A 19,622-nucleotide genomic window follows, 5' to 3' on the forward strand; every position below is an offset into this window, starting at 1 on the left:
TTCTTTGGGGATGGGTGGGCGGGAAATAATTCCTCCAGTCCTCTGGAGGAGAGCGTCGATCGTCAGGGGCAGCCCCAGGGTCAAGAAAACAACCTGACCCTAGAGGGACTTTAGTCCCCCTTTTAACTAACTCGGGCTGCCCCTGCTGATTACCTGGGAGCCCCCACCACACCCCCTTCAGCCAATCGGCTCACCCCTCGGGGTGAGCGCGTTTTTCAAAAATTTTCGCGGCAGCCACAGTTGGGCTGCCGGCCGAAACCGGTCCGATCCGGCCCACACCTGTATTGGGGGCACGCTATGCCGTGGTGCGCGCCCCCTGCCCAGGTGAGCGCGAGAGATTGGCAATAAATCTCACACGGATATTGGTTGAGGCACCTCAGAAGAGAGCAGGATGAAAGATGAGTGACTTGCTTCACCTTTGCATGGAACTGCACTGCCTCATTCAAGTGACTTCATTGATGAGTGGGTTTCTTTTAAATGATGTACGATTGAAAACATCAGCTGGTAAAGGAGTGATATTGTGTAGAAGTTTAGCTTCTTTCAGGGCATGATGTTGGCAACACAATCATTTGTTCAATGAGGTTTTCTCATCTTTAAAAGGATTTCACTGCAGCAAACAAATTCATAAAACAAATGTGCAAAACGTTGGATGTTTCCCTTCACTATGTAAAGTATTAATCAAATATATTGTAAATTAATTGTGTAAACACAGCCATTCTCTTACTTTTGATATGTTCAGTCTTTCTAAAGGGCACGAATGCAGTGGACGTTTTATCACCAAACATAAGAAATTGAGGGACATATTTATACTCATTTTGTGCTGAATTTGCATCAATTTGTTTAATGCAAATTCAGTGCAAAACTAACTCCATTTTTATACTTTGGCGCTAGACCCGTCTAGCGCTAAAGTTATGGAGTTAAAGTCATTTTTTCGATGTGGAAACCTACCTTGCGACAGTGAGATGCAAGGTAGGTGTTCCCGTGCAAAAAATGGCTCTATGGCCTCAGCACCATATTTATCCCCGTGCTAAAATCACACATGGAAAGCTTGGTTTGCACCATTATTTAACACCTGGATCAGGGCAGACTTTAGTGGACCTGTGGGCCTATTTCCATGGTGGAACACCATGGAATAAGCCCACAGTTGCCCTTCCTAGGCCCCAGGGACACCACCACCCACACCAGAGGGACAGTGGAAGATGGGGGACCCCATCCCAGGTAAGTACAGGTAAGTATTTTTTTTTAAAATGCTATTGGGGGACCTGAAATGGGCCCCCATAAATGGACCTGGGTGCAATGGCCATGCCCAGGGGACACTGGTCCACTGTGCTGGCCATTGGGGTGGTGGTCATGACTCCTGTCTTTTCTAATACAGGAGTCATGTGGTGTGGATGGTTTTATGTCAGAACATGACGCTAGGCTGGTTATAGTCATTTTTTTTACTCTAACCTGCCTAACGTCACTTTTTGGTGCAAAAACCCCTTCTCCCATACCGCCAGCCCCACCCGAATAACATCATTTTTTTTTACGCTAGCCTACCCTTTGCGCCGGCTTGCACCATTCCATAAATATGGTGCCCCGCTGGCGCTCAAGAATGGTGCAAGCCGGTGCAAAACTTTTTGATGCAAAACTGCATTAGTGCAGTTTTGCACAAAAAAGTATAAATATGCCCCTTATTTTAAAATGAATCTCATCCATTTCACAGGACAACTGCTAATCATTTCCATTGATCTTCTTTTTCCTGTTGTAATCTCATTTCTCAAAATTACTTCTGAAACTTAAAATGTGGAAATGTTAAAATATGCTAATATATCTGCGGAGCCCATTGAGTACCTCATGTAATGATACAATAATTAATTTTTGTATCTAAATATAACCTTTGGTCTTCGCTCATAACTAGTGAGCGGGAGGGGAAGCAGACTGTCATCTATTCCCACCTCGTGGGCATAATGAGATTTTCATGTATTCAATAATTTTCTTTTATGTTTGTATTTTTCATAGTGCCTGTCAGTGGGTCAAAAAGGAGCCGACTACCAAATCAAGCAAAATTAAATAAAATGCTTGCATTCAATAAACAGTAACTGAATTGCTGACATGCATTACTTAACGTTTTATAGTTAAAATGTTTATTTTTGAAACATTAATATAATACATGTCAGTGATATAATTACTATTTATTTTACTTAAATATATAAAAAGAAAAATGAAATATTCACTTACCCACTGGCTGCACTTCCTCTAGCTCTAGTGTTCGTCTTCAGTTGTTGGAGGGCAAAGCCTAGAGCCAACTCCCTTAACCAATCCAGATGCTGCTCCCATGCTGTTAACTAGCATAAAAGAAGTGCCAGGATTGGTTGGAGTGGACTGGCTCAGTACTCATTCAGGCACTGAGGCCTGTGCCTTCCCTCCACCCTGTGTCTAAGACAGCTCGGGTTGGATTGGTTTAAATTCTGCATGTCAGGCTGGCCGTCGCAAGACAGCTAGCCAAAATGACGTGCTTTGAACTGGTGTAGCAAGCCAACACCCCTCCCTGCTGCAAATCAGCACTATTGGCCCTGCTCCATCCTCACGCTCAGCTCAGGCTGCCAGACAAAAAATAAAATGGCAATATAGTTATTTTATTACCATTTTATTGTTCACTTTTGCTGCACCCACAGCAGGGGAGGGGGTGACGTTCCCCCACCCAAATTGAGAAGGTACTGATGTGTGCAGCTGCAGGTACCATGGGCCTGGGTCCCAGAAGATTTTCGTAATCCAGGGTCCAAAATCATGGTGTCTTCATGGAATTACAAGATATTGATTCACAGATGCGAGATCAGCACATTTTTAGGTGCATGGCAGTTACTATTGCAGAATTTCTGTTAAGTGAGCATGGGAATCACATCTGGGCATATCCAGTTAGAGCGAAACATCAAACACACAAATGATATTGTGGAGTTTGGGGAATGCTTTAAATAAGTTTAACCATTAGCTATTGCTCAGCATAGAATTCCAGCTCTTTGTTTTTTTGCCCACCATGCCACGTCAGTTTGGACCCAACTCCAATAGGAATAGTCCAGCACAAACTTCCAGTCTCTGTTATCCCGTCAGTGTGAAACTAGCCTTAGGTTGTTTGTGTCCCCGTTCAGGAAAGACCTGGCTTGGCAGTCCGGGCCATTCGAGTACGAAATCCTTAGTTAACAATGACATGTGCAAGGGAAAGAAATAATCTTCCTAAGTAGAGCAACTATGCTGAGGTCTCACCATTCGCTCTGCAATGTGATTTGGTTCACAGTGGCGTAAAACAATATCAGTGCCCACCGCTTGTGCAACGCAGAGTGGGTACCATTTTAAAAATGCTGCGCACACTACATAATCTGGTGCCATGACACTAGGAAAAAACATGCTGCCATCTTACATTCATACGTATTAAATAGGAAATAGCATTTCACTTGCAAAGTGTGCTAGAGTCACAGCAGAGTATTAGAAATCCTCCCGTTCATTTAAAAACAAGTATGGGCAATGTCAGTAGGTGTGTCACTTGCCGCCATTTTTTGTAAGTGCTTTCTTTACTTTGTCATGTTTTTTAAAAACAAAAAAATATATTGTTAGGGAAGATACCAGGCTCACAAAGTCTAAATTCATAAATACCTTTTGGGTCTAAAAAAAACACGTTTCTGATCTAATTATAAACTCGGTGAGTGAGTGCTTTCTTCCCCCATCTTTTCGCCACTACTCAAAACTCAGAACTGCTGAAAATCTGCTGATTTTCCAGGTTGTATCCAGATTGTAGAGCTATGTGCATGCGACTTTTGTGGTCAGGATCGGTATGCTGTTTTTAAAGACCTGAATTTAATTTAAGTGAGCAAAGACCTTTGTGACAGTGGTGCTTGGAGAGTAAATTGGTGTGAATGAGAGGTTGATCTCGGGCGTTGCTGACTGTCACAAGGTTATGAGATGTACCGAACACTTAATGGCCACAGAGAGACTGAGCTTCATCGTCCTTGACGTAACTTATCTCTCCATGTCAATGTGTGTTCTTTCATTAACAGCCGTGCCGCAAGATTATGTTGCCGACATCGAGATTAGTTTAATGGATGCGTCAATCCTGGAGACTCTCAAAATGTTTCTGAAAGAGCTAAATGATTTCCCTAGCTCAGATGTGATTAATATAACCAGCATCGCGGTTACTACAGGTAAGTGTCTATGAATTATACAAAAATATGGGTTGTGACTTTTTTAATTAGAATACTATATTGCACAAAGTGTGGAGCACGGATTACACATAGCAGGCCGACACTATATTGTAATGAAATTTAAATGTCTGTGGACATTTTAAAAATGTGTTCTGGAGTTTTTAACCACGTTAATCGTGTCTCCCCTTTTGTATGGTATTTTTTCAGTTTTCAGGCCATTGAAATGTACTCTGAGTCGAGGACTAATATAAGGACATATTTTCATGAAAACACTAATAATTTTGTTTAGCTGTGTTTGTGAAAAGTTATAAAATATGTCAGCAGGAATGAAACATTGAAGAAAACGCATAAAATGAGGCCTTGTCAATCTACAAGGTAAAATGTAGGTCCTCACTATATCACATTACATTCACATTAATTGTTGGCCATCTCCCTTTCAAATGAGCAGACATTTTTTAAGCAGTTTCCTCGACAAATAAGGACTCATGAATAAATATCGGAACTTGCGCCCAACAGGGGTTGACGAGGGAGGTCGGTTTTATGATTTTAATTGAGTTAATAGTGTCCTGCTTCATTGAGATTAGTTACATGTCAGAATTGAGTTGACTTTCATATCGCCGTAGGACAATATCATAGCCAAAATATCGACTCCCATCTCATGAAGTGTGCATTAGTTGATATAGACTTCTATTCTTAAGTACACTTCTACATATCTTGAATGCCTATATGTATATTGTCAAGGGAGCTACGTTTAGTAAATCCATGCTTATCTATATATAATGCCAGTTTGACAATATTTTGCAAGTCAATGTTTTTGCAGCAGTATTTCTGCAAGATGATAATAAATCCACTACAATCAGGTTTCAGAGCCAATCACAGCACCAAGACAGCTCTAATAGCCACAAAACACAACATCCACGGCCTGCTTAACAGGGGAGATGCAGCCACCCTGATCCTGCTTGTCCTCTCTGCTGCCTTCAACACAGTCTTCCACCACACACTGATCCATCAACTATGCCAGATTGGGATCACAGACGATGCGCTCAGATGGGTGGCATCCTTCCTCACAGGACGCACCCAGAGAGTCTACCTCCCCCTTTCACCTCACAGGTCAAGCATGACATCTGTGGCATCCCCCAAGGCTCCTTCTTAAGCCCAACACTGTTTAACATCAACATGACACTATTCTCAGACATTGTGAGATGGCACAACATCAACATTATCTCCTACACTGATGACATGGAGCTCATCCTCTCACTCTCAGCAGACCCCACCAAGGTGAAGACCACCTTCTATAACTGTATGAAGAATGTTTCAGCAAGTTTCTGAAGTTCAACATGGACAAAATGGAAGTTCTGATCTTCGCCAGACACTCAATCCTTTGGAACGACTCCTGGTGGCCAGCAGAAGTAGGGAACCACCCACACACCGAAAGATAATGCCCCTAACCTCAGCATCATTCTTGACAGCAAACTCTTCATGAAACACCAGGTCAATGCCATTTCGGCAGCCTGCTTCCACAGTGGCTACCCATCAGCATGAGGAAGACAATGACACAGGTCCTCATCATCCGCTAACTGGTCTACGGCAATGCGCTCCACACAGGCACCACCACCGAAGTCATGTAAAGACTTTAGAAGATCCAGAAAGCAGCTGCCAGACTGATCCTCAACCTGCCCAACAGAACCCACATCACCCAGCACCCACCTTAAGGACCTCCATTGGCTCCTGATCAAGAAATAATGGCACTACAAGCTCCTGACCCATGCATACAAAGGCCTCCTGTTAGACCTGACAGCCTTAGGGTGGTCACCCCTAACTTTTTGCCTGCCTCCCTCCACTTTTTGGACACTGTTTGTGCTGGCTTTTAGACTCTGCACACTTTACCACTGCTAACCAGTGCTAAAGTGCACATGCTCTCTCCCTTAAATCATGGTAACCTTGAATCATACCTGATTGGACTATTAATTTACTTATAAGTCCCTAGTAATGTGCACTCTATGTGCATAGGGCCTGTACATTAAATGCTACTAGTGGGCCTGCAGCACAGGTTGTGCCACCCACTTAAGTAGCCCCTTTTCCTTGTCTCAGGCCTGCCATTGCAAGGCCTGTGTGTGCAGTTTCACTGTCACCTCGACTTGGCATTTAAAAGTACTTGCCAAGCCTAAACCTCCCCTTTCTCCACATATAAGTCACCTCTAATGTGTGCCCTAGGTAACCCCTAGAGCAGGGTGCTGTGTGGGTGAAAGGCAGGACATGTACCTGTGTAGTTTACATGTCCTGGTAGTGTAAAACTCCTAAATTTGTTTTTGCACTACTGTGAGGCCTGCTTTCTTCATAGGCTAACATTGGGGCTGCCCTCATACAGTATTGAAGTGGTAGCTGCTGACCTGAAAGGAGTAGGAAGGTTATATTTAGTATGGCCAGAATGGTAATATAAAGTCCTGCTGACTGATGAAGTTGGATTTAGTATTACTATTCTAGAAATGCCACTTATAGAAAGTGAGCATTTCTTTGCACTTAAATCTTTCTGTGCCTTACAATCCACGTCTGGCTTGGCTTAGTTGACAGCTCCTTGTGCATTCACTCAGACACACCCCAAACACAGGGTACTCAGCCTCACTTGCATACATCTGCATTTTGAATGGGTCTTCCTGGGCTGGGAGGGTGGAGGGCCTGCTCTCGCACAAAGGACTGCCACACCCCCTACTGGGACCCTGGCAGACAGGATTGAACTGAAAGGGGGCCTGGTGCACTTCTTAGCCACTCTTTGAAGTCTCCCCCGCTTCAAAGGCACATTTGGGTATAAAACAGGGCCTCTGCCCTACCTCATCAGACACTTGCTGGAGAAGAAACCTGAACCAGAACCTGCATCCTGCCAAGAAGAACTGCCTGGCTGCCTAAAGGACTCACCTGACTGCTTTCTACAAAGGACTGCTGCCTTGCTGTTGCCCTGCTGCCTTGCTGAACTCTTGTCTGGCTGTAAAAGTGCTCTCCAAGGGCTTGGATAGAGCTTGCCACCTGTTCCCTGAAGTCTCAGGACCAAAAAGACTTCTCTGTTTCACTTGGACACTACGTGCGGCGAAATTTTCGACGCACAGCTTGTTCCATGGTGAGAAAAACGGCGCACACCGATGCTGATCGACGCGACGCCTTCGGGACGACCGGAACTTCGACGCACGGCCTTGCAAGGGCAACGCCGCCCTACCTCCAGAGGAGAAATCGACGCGACACCTGCCGTGAGAGCGGAACTTCGATGCACAGCCCCGCAGAACGACGCGCAGCCTGTAAACAAGCAGGAGAATCCACGCACAGACCCAGGACATCTGGTAATCCCTGCGATCCACAGAAAGAGACTGTCCGCACACCGGAAAACGGTGCACGACTTTCCCGCGTGAAAAATAACGACGCAAGTCCGTGTGTGCTGGGGAGAAATCGACGCACACACCCTTTTTCCACATATCTCTTCTTCTGTGGCCCTCTGAGGAGATTTTCCACTCCAAACCAGGTACTTTGTGCTTGAAAGAGACCTTGTTTGCTTTTTAAATACTTAAGACACTGTATATCACTTTTCAGTGATATCTCTACAAATTCACATTGCAACTTTATTCGTTTTGACCTACAATTATCCTGATAAATATTATATATTTTTCTAAACACTGTGTGGTGTATTTTTGTGGTGGTATATGGTGGTATTGCATGATTTATTGCACAAATACTTTACACATTGCCTTCTAAGTTAAGCCTGACTGCTCGTGCCAAGCTACCAGAGGGTGGGCACAGGATAATCTTGGCTTGTGTGTGACTTACCCTGACTAGAGTGAGGGCTTTTGCTTGGACAGGGGGTAACCTGACTGCCAACCAAAAACCCAATTTCTAACACCTCCATAACCAAGGACCCGGCTACCTGAACACTGCTTTCACCTCCACCAACCAATCAGAAAACTCCGCACTTCACACATCGTCCTCGCAAAGATACCACAGATAAGCAGCTACCACGCCGGAGGACGCTTCTTCTCCCATCTTGCCTACCAAAGCCGGGAACGTTCTCCCCCTCACCCCCACCTTCCCACCGCTCCCTTGCTGGCCCACTTCAGAAAGGGCCTGAAAACCAGGCTTTTCAAATAAACACCTGCAGCAAGCGCCTGTATACCCACTCAGGTGATAAGCCACACTATACATATGACACCTGACTGATTGACTGATAGTACAGCACTTTGAGGGCCTGGTGCATGATAAGGCCTCTGCTTTTAATTAGGTCTCCCAAGAGCTCAGTTTAGATGCTGAACAACATAGGGGAGAGTTTTGAGCCCCGCAGACTCTTTACTGACATCTGTCGTGATTTTCAGCTCTTGACTTTCCTCATTTTCTTTTAGCCATTTTGGATAGAGACATTTCACGATTTTCCCATTTATTCCAATAGTGTATTCCAATGGGATGAGAAATGTCTTGTATCCACTCTAACAGCTGAGGCAGAGAGGTCAGGGAGGATATGTAGACAGGCTCCACTTCCTCTAAAAAGGCACAGCGCATTGTTAAATACTCTAATGATCGGCAAAAACAAATAGCTATTTCTCTAGCAAGCTGTAGCTCACTTGTGCTGGGTATGTGGCAATGCAGTTCTCTATGATCTTTCCCATTAATTTTAGCTGAAAAGTTTTAGTTTTTCCAATCATCAGATTGTGCGCCTTGAAACTTGTATAGTTAAAGCTTTGTTCAATGCATACTATGAAAAGGGTAGTCACAAGGGAGGGGCAAAGGTGTATTCTAGTCCTGATCTTTGCAGAGCACTGATCTACTGCCACAAAATGTATTTATATAATAAACATGCATTGACAAAGTCTATCGCTTTAGTCATGAATTAGCTTTATCTATTCATTTTTATACTTTTGTTAATTGGAATTGCTGCCTTAATGTTGAGCTTCAAGTAAAGAAGAAGATGTGCTTGCAGGCAAAGAGGTGAATCGGCACTAAACGCTGGTGTATCTGATTCAGTAAAGATAATTGTTCTGATTAAATAAAGAAAGCAAGTGTCTCTTTTGTGAATATTTTGTTATATACTTCTACAGCAAGTACCAGCCAGGGAAAAAGATGATGGAATGTGTAGGTAATTTAGTGGCCTTTATTATTGAGAAGTAAGTAAAACTTGAACCATTGGCTCTCCACTCAGAGGAGAAGAGTAGAGTATATGATCCCCTTTGCACTGACAGACAGAACAGAAGTGATTGAGATCATGTGAGAATTTTAGTTGATGGCTGAGGGGGCGAAACCCAACTTGAGCATCAGCCTCAATTCTTGTCAGGGTGAACCAGAGAAAAGTCACTAAATTATCCTCTGGTAGATCCGCACAAAAGCAGTCAGCCTTAACTTAGAGGCACTGTGTAAAGTATAAAGTGAAAAACAACACTAGAAAAATGCCACACTAATTTTGAAAAATAGAATACATTGTATTTAATTATTTGACACAACACATCAAAATTCCAATTAGTGGAACAGCAGAATTGCAATTTTAAACATTCAGAATAAAATAATGCTTGAAAGTACAAAGTGCCAACTGTGGTCATCTGATTGTGCTTGACCGATATAAAGTCACAATTTCAGGCTGATCATGATGGAGGATAGGCTGGATACAGGGACAAGGTTAGGCCCACTGCAAATTGTACCTTATGCCCTTGATGAGGGGTGTTGTGCTGCAGCGGATCCAAGAAGCAATGTGTTGGTTCCTATGATTTGTTACGAAGGCTGCGATGCAAGGTCTGCGTCAAGTTGTGTTAAGCTGCATCAACTCAAATGAGAAACTGCAAAGGCTGCATCGGGTTGCATCACACTGTGTCAGTTGTTATGGAGACTTCTGCGGGGGTTGCAGAGAACCTTTATACCCACTTCCAAGGATCCAGGACTAGGGAGACACCACCTTGAGGAGTCAGGACTGACAGCAGGCAGAGTCCAGGTGCAGGGTTCAAGAGTATCAGAGCTTCTTGTATCCCTGTAGCTCTGAAAAGGAGGCCAGCTAACCAGCCCTTGGAGTCACACCAGTGACTGTAGAGTCACGATGCAGGTCCAATTGTTCTTCCTGGGGAAGAGCGGTCCTTCTTCTGAGTCTTCCAGAGGTCAAACAGTGATATGAAGAGTGGGTCTGAGGGTCCCATGTTTATACCTGGTGCCTTTTTTAAGTGGGAGAAACTTCTTGAGACATATCCTGCCTCCTTGCCCTGGACCGAGTCTGTCTGCAGACAGAAAAAGCTATTGTGAAGGTCTTTGTGTAGGAGCTGAGTCCCAGTAATTTGAAGTGCAAGTGGGGTTGAGGACAGCTCTTCCCCAGCCTACCTGAGATGGCCCATCAAGCTCCCCTGATGTGTGGCTGTCAGGAGGAATACACAAAGGACAGCTGCTAACAGCACCCGGTCACGTGGCCCAGGAGCACGCTGCAAGCACCAAATGGTTAGGACAAGAAAAGGTAAGCTTTATAAACGTGGTAGGTTCAGAATTGTGTTTTAAAATCCAACTTTACAGTTAAAGAGGATTCTAAATTACAGTTCCTCAGACACCAAACAGGACTTCTCTACCCGCACTTATAAAATGTAAGAAGGTGACCCAATGTTTACCCTATGGGAGACGTAGACCTCACAGTAGTGAAAAATGTATTTGTGAGTTTTTCAATACCAGAACATGTAAAACATAAAAGTACATATCCAGCTTTTCAATTACAATGCATTGTGTCCCATGGGCAGTGTAGGGCTTACTTTACGGGTGAATTATATGTATTAAAAAGTTTTATGCTTGACAAAGGGGTTATTTTGCCATGTTGACCTGGCAGTTTAAACTGCATACAGACAGCAATTGCACACCTCAGACATATTTTAAGGGTTACAGGGGCTACGTGGCATAATAAGTGGTACAGGCTCAATAGTAGCAGTTAATTTATCAGCCCAGAGTATATGGTATACAACTTTACTAGAGACATAGAAGTCAATTAAATAAGCCAATCAGGAGAAAGCAAAGTTCACCATGTTTTAGAGACAAAGCACAAACTGTTTAGCACTGGTTAGCATTGAATCCTAAGGCCACCAAAAACTAATTCAGAAAAACAGGAGGGGTATAGGCAAAATGTTTGGGGTGATCCTGCAGAGAGGGCCAAGTACGACAGATCACTTAAGTTAACACAGTGCCTTTGCTACAATGATTTCATATAGTTTGGGAAATTTAGAGACGTGCAGCTTCAACTGAAGCATCTGTTATGTTTGCATTTGTAAGTGCTTCAGTTGAGATTTCATTTTTTAGAAGTGTTTATCTGCTCAACAGCCCAATCTTATTGTACTGCAACCCCAGCACACAATGCAGGGTAGAGCAGGCCTCTCTCTCCTGCCCCATTACAAACTGGTCTTCTACTTCTCAGTTTGAGTGGGCTCAGGATAATTCCTGGTTCTGCACTTCTACTCTGCCAGTCCCCGGCTTTATTCACTGACCAGAGGCCACCGTAGCTCTACAGCCCGGTTCCTACAATTTCATATCCCATGAATTTGGGTGGCAGCTGATGGTGTGTGTAGTTCATCGCACACCGTGTGTATGACACTTGAAAACTGAGGAAAGTGTGCATTAATGGCACTTTTATCAAAATATTTTTTGTGTTTCCATGTCCATTTGAGCCTATGCATCAGTTTACACAGGTGCCTAAGTGTGTCTGTGTATGCAGCGTTCTGCTAGGAGAATCCCTTGAGTATTGTGTTTGTATGCATCTATAAGATTCTATGGCCAAGATTTACAAGAATCTGACGCATCAGTACTGATGCGCCAGATTTCTTGTGCCTACCGCCACTTAGCGACACCATGGCACACATTAGGCCAATAGCGTCAACATTTTTGACGCTATTGTGGTGCTTTGCTGCACTAGCATCAGAAATTTTGACTCTAGTGCAGAAAAGTGCAAGGAGGCCCATTGATTTCAATAAGTGCATCCTTTTAATGCCTGTTTTGCGTAGGCATCAAAAATGATGCTAAAATGGCGCAATTAAATCTTGTAGATTTGTTTTGCGACATTTTTGTGGGCCTTCTAAAGCCGGAACACCCACCTTGCATACATGTGACACAAGGGGTCACAAAGTGGCACAATGCATGCATTGCGCCTCTATGTAAATATGGCATGGCGATTTTTGCCTCATTGAACCATATTAGCATAAACTAAATTACACTAATGTGGCTCAAGGAGGCGCTAGGGCCTTGTAAATCTGGTCCTATGTGCCTGTTTGTGTCTGGCTGATCGTATTTGTTTATATTGTGGTGCATTGAAGCTAACGAGGCTTTGTGCTGGGGGCACAGTTAATGTAGTGTGTGTGCCCCTATACATGTTTATGTGTCTGGTTACTTTACACATGGGTGCTTCTGTATCTGTTTGTGTGTCACTTTAGGTTAAGGAGTCTGTGTGCTATGCTTACCACAAGACAACTTACATTTGCAGGTGTAGGGTGAGTGTGCTGCCTATATGAGTTTATGTGTCAGTTACAAATGAGCACCTCAACCTCTCTGTTTTTGTGTGTGTTTTTCTCTGTTCAGTTTGATTGTGTTCCTATATCTATAAGTAGTGCAGTTCTTTGGCTTAATAAGGCACCAAATGACTATCTCCGAACAGACCTGGGTCTCTAAACCATCAATCTATCACACATAAATTACAGCTTGATAACACATGAAAGATACAATCACTGCATGATTACCTTTATCTGCACATGCTTGTATGTAAGTGCATGACTGTTCATCTGTTTATGTATTGTTTGTGTCTGTATTTAGATTAGCTTATTCTGTCAGTAAGGCAGCACATGCTATCTCACCATAGCCTCCAAGCGCTAATATATACAAAAATCACACACACTGCATAAAACGTAAATCATAAATAAGCTGTACTAAATCAAAGTGACATAGTGCATAATCAATTTACTGTTCCTACCTGCGTGCCTACCTGTGTGATGGTTTATGGTTGGCTGCATGCATGTCTGGCCATATATGAGTCTGTGTTTTTAGAAATCTTTATTTAACTAACAAAAGAGTAAATTGAAACATCTTCAAAGAGTACAATGAAATGTATATTGTAACTTCATAAGAATTACATCTGCAGAGAAAAAGGGTGTAGGATTTTGCATCTTTAAGGGAAGGGAAGGGTATGGGAAGGAAGAACTAAAGGATAATCAAGAGATGATGTAAGTAGAGTCCTCAATAGGTATCTAACAAATGAGATAATATAAAAATATCATAAGAAGCAATTCAATAACAATTTAGAGTCATAATAGTCTTGAAGAAATAATAACAAAACAGATAACATACCAACAGTATTAGAAGCAGGAATTTCAACAATTGGAGTAAAGTTGGTTAATGGCAAACACAACATATGTCTATTATGAAAAGGAGAACCAGACGTGGTATCCAGTTTATTCTGATAACATACAGAATCCCACCAGACTTCGTAAGAAAGATTAGAGAAACATTTCCAATTAAAAGCTACTTGTTGAAGGCGATTGCTAAAAATATGTCTAATAATTTGGTTTTAGGAAAGTGGAAAGAAAATTCCCTAGTGAAAGTTCCTAACAAGAGAACACAAATGTTAAAACAGTGATGTATCTGGAATATTTATGTAAGTTGGGCCTAGTATGCCAGAAAGTTAAGGTGTTGGGACACCAAAATAATATATGCAATATATCACTTTTGGGAAAAGTGCAAGACCAACATCGGGTTGAATTTAGGCCTGTGTGTAGAACTCTGCTCTGCTGGTGGAGTTTGTGGAGTTTATGTACTTTGCGCTACGTAGTGTAGCGTGGAGTTTCCGAATTCTGCACTCTTTTGCGAGCACAACAATACTCTTGGGCTGCTAGCGAGCGCGCACGAGAATGCACATGCACTCGCACTTCTTCTGGCTGCTCCGCGGCCACAACAGTACCGCTTGTGAGGGTGAACTCATTTTTGGAGAAAGTTTTTACTCCAGAGGCAACTACATCTAGTCAAAAAGTGCTTTTTCACTGGATGAACTCTGCAATTTGTTTTTCAGAATGAGAAGCCTTTTGTTTCAAACAGGAAGGAATTTTGTCTCCAACTTCCTGTTCCGGTCCAGCAGGCTCCTCCCAGTGCTTTGTCCATCTCCTTGTCAATTTTCACTTGGATTTCGAGTTGGAAAGATCACACTCTTTGTCTTCTGGATATACCTTTGGATTTAAGGACTTTGTTTTTGTGAAATTACACAATTATGGTACAAAACTATTGAAGAAGGGTGTTGTTTGTTTGCTTGGGCATGTACCCGTATTTCATTGTACAATCATTTGATTTTGACAATTTATAGTGGTGGGTGGCGTTGAAGTATGGGTCTAGTTATTTATTTGTCATTTTATAGATTTTTTGTAAAAGAAAAGTGTTGTACAGCTTAGTGCCTATCCTTTTCTACAGGTTTATAACATTTGCAATGTTATTTTACACTGTGGCCTAGATTTCCAAAGGGCAATTGAGCAGTAGGTCCAGTATTGGTAGTCATCAGTGCACAAAATAGATGTTTCAGTGGAATACGTTTTTAAAACTTCATTTAGGGCAGGGATGGTATTGGATTAAATTAAAAATTTTGACTATTGTTTGCATTTCATTATTTTTGCAAAAAGTGTGTATATTATGGGGTAATATTTGATGGCATAGGAGGATGTCCATCCAGCCAGTGTCCCTTGCCATAGGCTTCATGTGTCCTTTGTTTGCCATGCCTCCTTGCTCCTTGTTGTTGTTTGATCATGTGGCTGGCTGGCAGCCATTTCCTGCAGTCTTTGATATAGGCTTACAAACATTGTTTATTATTGATCATTAGCTTTTTAAAGTTTCTTCTTTATTTTTATCTATTTTAATCTTCATTTTTTGTTTTGTTTTTTAAATTATGTTTTATTATAATTTTTATATTTTATGTTTTTATTTTTTACTTCATTTAATTTTTTATTTGTATTTGTAATTTTGTAATTACTATTTTTTTTTTATATTTATATTTGTTTTTGTTTTTTATTTTTTTAATGTATTATTTTATTTTGAATTGTTATTTACATTTTTTAATTTCTTTTTTATTTACATTTTTATATTTTAGTTGCTTTGATTTTTTAAAATAATTTTTATGTTAATTCTTATTTAATTCTGCAATTTGTTTTGATCCATCCACCCATATCCATCCTTTCCTAAATCCATCAATTAATCAATCAATCAATCAGTAGATTCTGGTATGGTGCACTCCAGATACTGGGTTGGGGCTGCGAGTCTTGCCCGGCAGGTGATGGAGGTCAAAAGGCCAGATCTTGAGCTGCTTTCTGTTCTGAAGTCCTCCAGTAAGGAGGAAGTGCATAGGTGGAGACATAGTGGCGAGTTGGGAGAAGGAGCACCCTCTGAAGCCTTTGTGGCTAACGCGAGAGACATGGGCCTGGGTGAGGGTGGCTGAGCGGAGTTCTCTGGTCAGTCGGTGGAAAGTGAGGCAGTTGTTGATATAGGTGGTTCCAGCATTGTGGAGGGCCTTGTAGGCCTGACTGAGGAGCTTGAAGAGACATCTGTGCTCTATGGGGAGCCAGTAAAGGGCCCTGATGCTGGTTCTTCTGGGAAGGTTGAAGATGAGTCTTGCCATGGCTTTCTGGATGGTCTGGAGGGGGTTAATGAGCTGCTTTGTGGTTACAGCAAAGAGTGCATTGTTGAGGTAGCTAGAGATGAGGACCTAGGTGACTGTTTTCCTGGTAGAGATAGGGTATCCACTGGAAAATCTTTCAGAGTATGTTGAGGGTGTGGAAGCAGGGAGAAGATATGGTGTTGATTTGTTGTTTCATGGTGAGTCCAATGTCCAGGATGATGCCGAGGTTGAGTGTGTGGCTGAAGGGTGTGGCGGGCCAAGGGTGGTGGGCCACCATGAGTTGTCTGAGGGTGATAACTTGTTTCTGAAGATGAGGGTCTCTGTTTTGTCTGAGTTTAGCTTGAGGTCGTTGGTCTTCATCCAGGCGGCAAAGTTGGTCACAGTTTTTTGGAAGCTGGATCTTGTAGAGGTGGCTTCATCTGTGAGGGAGAGGACAATCTGGGTGTTCTAAGCATAGGAGACAATGTTGAGTCCATGCATACATGCAACATCAGCTAAAGGGGTCATAGAGGTGTTAAAGAGGGTGGGGCTGAGGTAGGAACCTTGGGGAACATCACAGATGATTTTGTGGGAGTAGAAACTTAGGGTGGGAGGAGTATCCTCTCTGCTTGGTTGGAGAGGACTGAGGAGATCCTTTTGAGAACTTTTTCTTGGTTGCCAATGTGGTGGAGTCCGTTGATGAAAGTGTGGTGGGAGACAGTGTTGAATGCTGCGGATAGGTCGAGGAGGATGAGGGCTGCTGTTCTACTAAGGTCTAAGGGCATATGATGTCATCGGTTGTTGCGATCAGGTTGGTCTATGTGCTGTAGTTTGGCTGGAAGATGGATTGGGATGGGTTGAGCAAATTGTTGTGTTCAAGGTAGTCCATGAGCTGGTGATTGATCAATTAATCAATCAATAATTTGTATGGTGCAGCATATCAACTATGGGGTGCTTTAAAGGGAGCCAGTGGAGGGACCTCAGGTGGTGAGTGATGTTGGTTCTTCTGGGGAGGTTGAGGATGAGTCTTGCTGCAGCATTCTGGATGGTTTGGAAGTTGGATCATGTGGAGGAGGTGTCGCCTGTGAGAGAGAGGACAAGCTGGGTGTCATCGGTGTAGGAGACGATGTAGAGTCCATGGGTACGTGCAACATCAGCTAAAGGGGTTATGTAGGTGTTGAAAAGGGTGGGGCTCTGTGTTAGGTAGCTGAGGAAGGAGGAGATCCAGTTGACAGCCTTTTCTTGGAGGCCGATGCTGTGGAGTCCGGTGGTATATGATGATGACCCGCTAACTCTCTATTTTCTTTCAATCGAGGTGACAGTGATGGATAACCTTTTGATTAATCCTGTAGTTGAAGTTTGCATAGGTGGGAGTGGCAAGTTCTGTCTTCCCTGTTAGTGTGCTAGCATGCTACTACTACTACCTTCCCCATTAAAATGCCATCTTGGGAAAGCCCTACAGTAAGAAGAAGACTCCGTCACCTCATCTATTTAGGTAGGAGAAGTACTATGGATTGAAGTGAACTTGTTTAGCTAGTATTAACCTGTACTGGGTTTTTGTAGGCAAAATAGGCAAGGGCAGTTATCCCCTTGTGGTCAATAATAAGTGCAGAGGGCAATAGAGCAAGGCTCTAAGCAAATGACATACACTTTTTTAGCAGATCAAAAATAACAGGCTACACTAAAAGAAAGCAATTCAAACTAAAAGTCTGAAACACCAAAATAAAGATTTGAGATACAAATGAAGTAAAAAAATAATATCCCTTTTATTCTTTACAAATATAAAACCCTCCCTCTCCACCCACAACAGTCGCACCCCTCTCCCGATCAAATATAACCCTGTCGCCAAAAAGTCCAAACTTGAAGTCCATCTCAATTCCCGCTCTAACCTCTCCACCCACAAGTCCCTCCCACCACTGAAAAAATAAAATAAAATGGCTTTAAAAAGGACACTGTCTTTATAGGTTGATGGTCTGCTCTATCCTGGCGAGCTAGCTCTCCAAACGCTCTATCCACGGCAGGATGCTTCTTCGAAATGCCCTGGTGCAGTCAGGGACCCTGGCTGCTAGCGGCGGTGCCGGTGATGTAGTGGCCAGAAGTCTGGGAGCTGGCATGCTCTTCTATTGGGTCCTGGGTCCAAGGCAGCTATTTCAATCTCTTCCTCCTTTAGGATCACTAGGTGCTGTTATTTGGCCCGAATGTTCACAAGTCTCTGCTGCCACAGATGAGCCAATATCTCCTGCCTAGTTGGCGGTGGTCATCGGGCAGGAGTAGCTATATTGAGGAAAAGAAAAACAATAAAAAGACAAATTGTAAACACTGGTCTGCACAAAAACTTGTTGAAATGATAGTGGTTAGCACTACATTGCTGGTCCCTTAGGGATGATGGAATTTGATGTGATTATATTTTATGATTAGGAGAGTCGCAGGACCAATATTTTATTTGTTTACTTACACATGCCTCACAGAAGAAGCACTAACTGTCTGGTAGAAAAGAATTAAGGCAGACGAACACCAGATTAAAAAGCTGGTGATTTTATTTTATTTCTTTTAAAGGCTTTTCTAGTAACTAATTAGACACATTTAGTGGAAAAAATAAACAATTACCTTTCATTATGATGAGTAAGACATTATGCACTATGGAGTACAAGTTGCTGTGACAAATTAATGAAGGCATGCTAGTCAGTGCTTCAAGTATGTTGCTATTGTCTGCAGCTCGGGCAGGTGTAACTGACAATTATCTATCTTTAAATCCAATGGTCCTGCTCTTTCCCACATGCCTCCTAGTTTATACCCTGACTGCAAAGAGGCAGATGAATAAATAAGATACATCACACATTGTGTGTAAAATGCGGATATACTTTCCGGTCTGCCGTAAGTAGATGGAGGGGAATGATGCACTGCCAGACAGGGAAAAGAAGTGGGCTATATATGTTGTACTTGCCACGTTTGTCACATTGTATCCCCTAAGCCAAACTTGAAATGAAATCAGGCACATATATTCCCACTCTACTCACTGGCCTCGCCCACCATCACAAATTCTTTCCAACAAATTGATTCGCTAGGCAGTAAGGAAAGTAAAGAAACTTAACTTAATCTACTGCAGGTTAAAGCAGATGGATTAGGCAAATAAGTAGAACTTTCGCTACATAAGTATAGAGGGACGTCACAGCTCTATCTCCATAAGAAGAGTTCCCTTCTTTATTCATCCAAGCAATTATTCAATTGTCCTTTCTTTCTTCCCCTATATGCAGTATACCCCCATAGCCACCATGATTTAAGTTTTACATTCTCTCATCCAGTCTTCCACCTAAATTCACAATCCTTTATCCATACAATCAGTACATACAATATCCAACCATCCATCTATTTACCCAATAACGATACTCACCTGCGCATCCTTTTTCATCCACCCTTTCCGTTCACTGTTTGCACCCATCCTTTTCTTTTAACCTTCCATTCTTTCCTGTTCGCATTAAGCCATCATTTGTAGCATACATTATGTGCGCTTTTCGTGAGTTGCACATAGAAGTGGCCATAAGTAACTCAACTACCGCCGGTGGTGTAATGCAGGGGGTTCATGAATTTGATCACAAAAATGCCCTTGTAGCTAGTGAGTAACAGTAGTTGACAATAAGCAAGCAATTTGACTTACCTGCTCCCGCCCCTGCCGCCGTGCTCCCCCTGCTCCATCTGCTCCTGCAGTGGTGGAACTTGAGCTGACTCCTCCTACTCTACTGGTGGTTAGTGTGGCTATAAAAAACACAGTATACAGTTTTTAGATGCCAGATCTCATTTTTCATTCATAAAATTAAAAAAATGCAACCACAATCATTACAGTTTGATTAGGA

General features: G+C 42.6%; 1 protein-coding gene across 1 annotated transcript in view; it reads left to right on the forward strand.

The window, feature by feature from the left end:
- The window catches only part of LOC138296694 (adhesion G protein-coupled receptor F5-like), a 1,174,222-nt gene that overhangs the window by 251,037 nt on the left and 903,563 nt on the right, over window positions 1–19,622 (forward strand). Inside the window, exon 4 of the mRNA XM_069236066.1 lies at window positions 4,032–4,175. Coding sequence (XP_069092167.1) covers window positions 4,032–4,175 — 144 coding nt within the window. The remainder of the gene's footprint in view (window positions 1–4,031; window positions 4,176–19,622) is intronic.

The sequence above is a fragment of the Pleurodeles waltl genome, chromosome 5, assembly GCF_031143425.1.
Source record: "Pleurodeles waltl isolate 20211129_DDA chromosome 5, aPleWal1.hap1.20221129, whole genome shotgun sequence".
NCBI lineage: Eukaryota > Metazoa > Chordata > Amphibia > Caudata > Salamandridae > Pleurodeles > Pleurodeles waltl.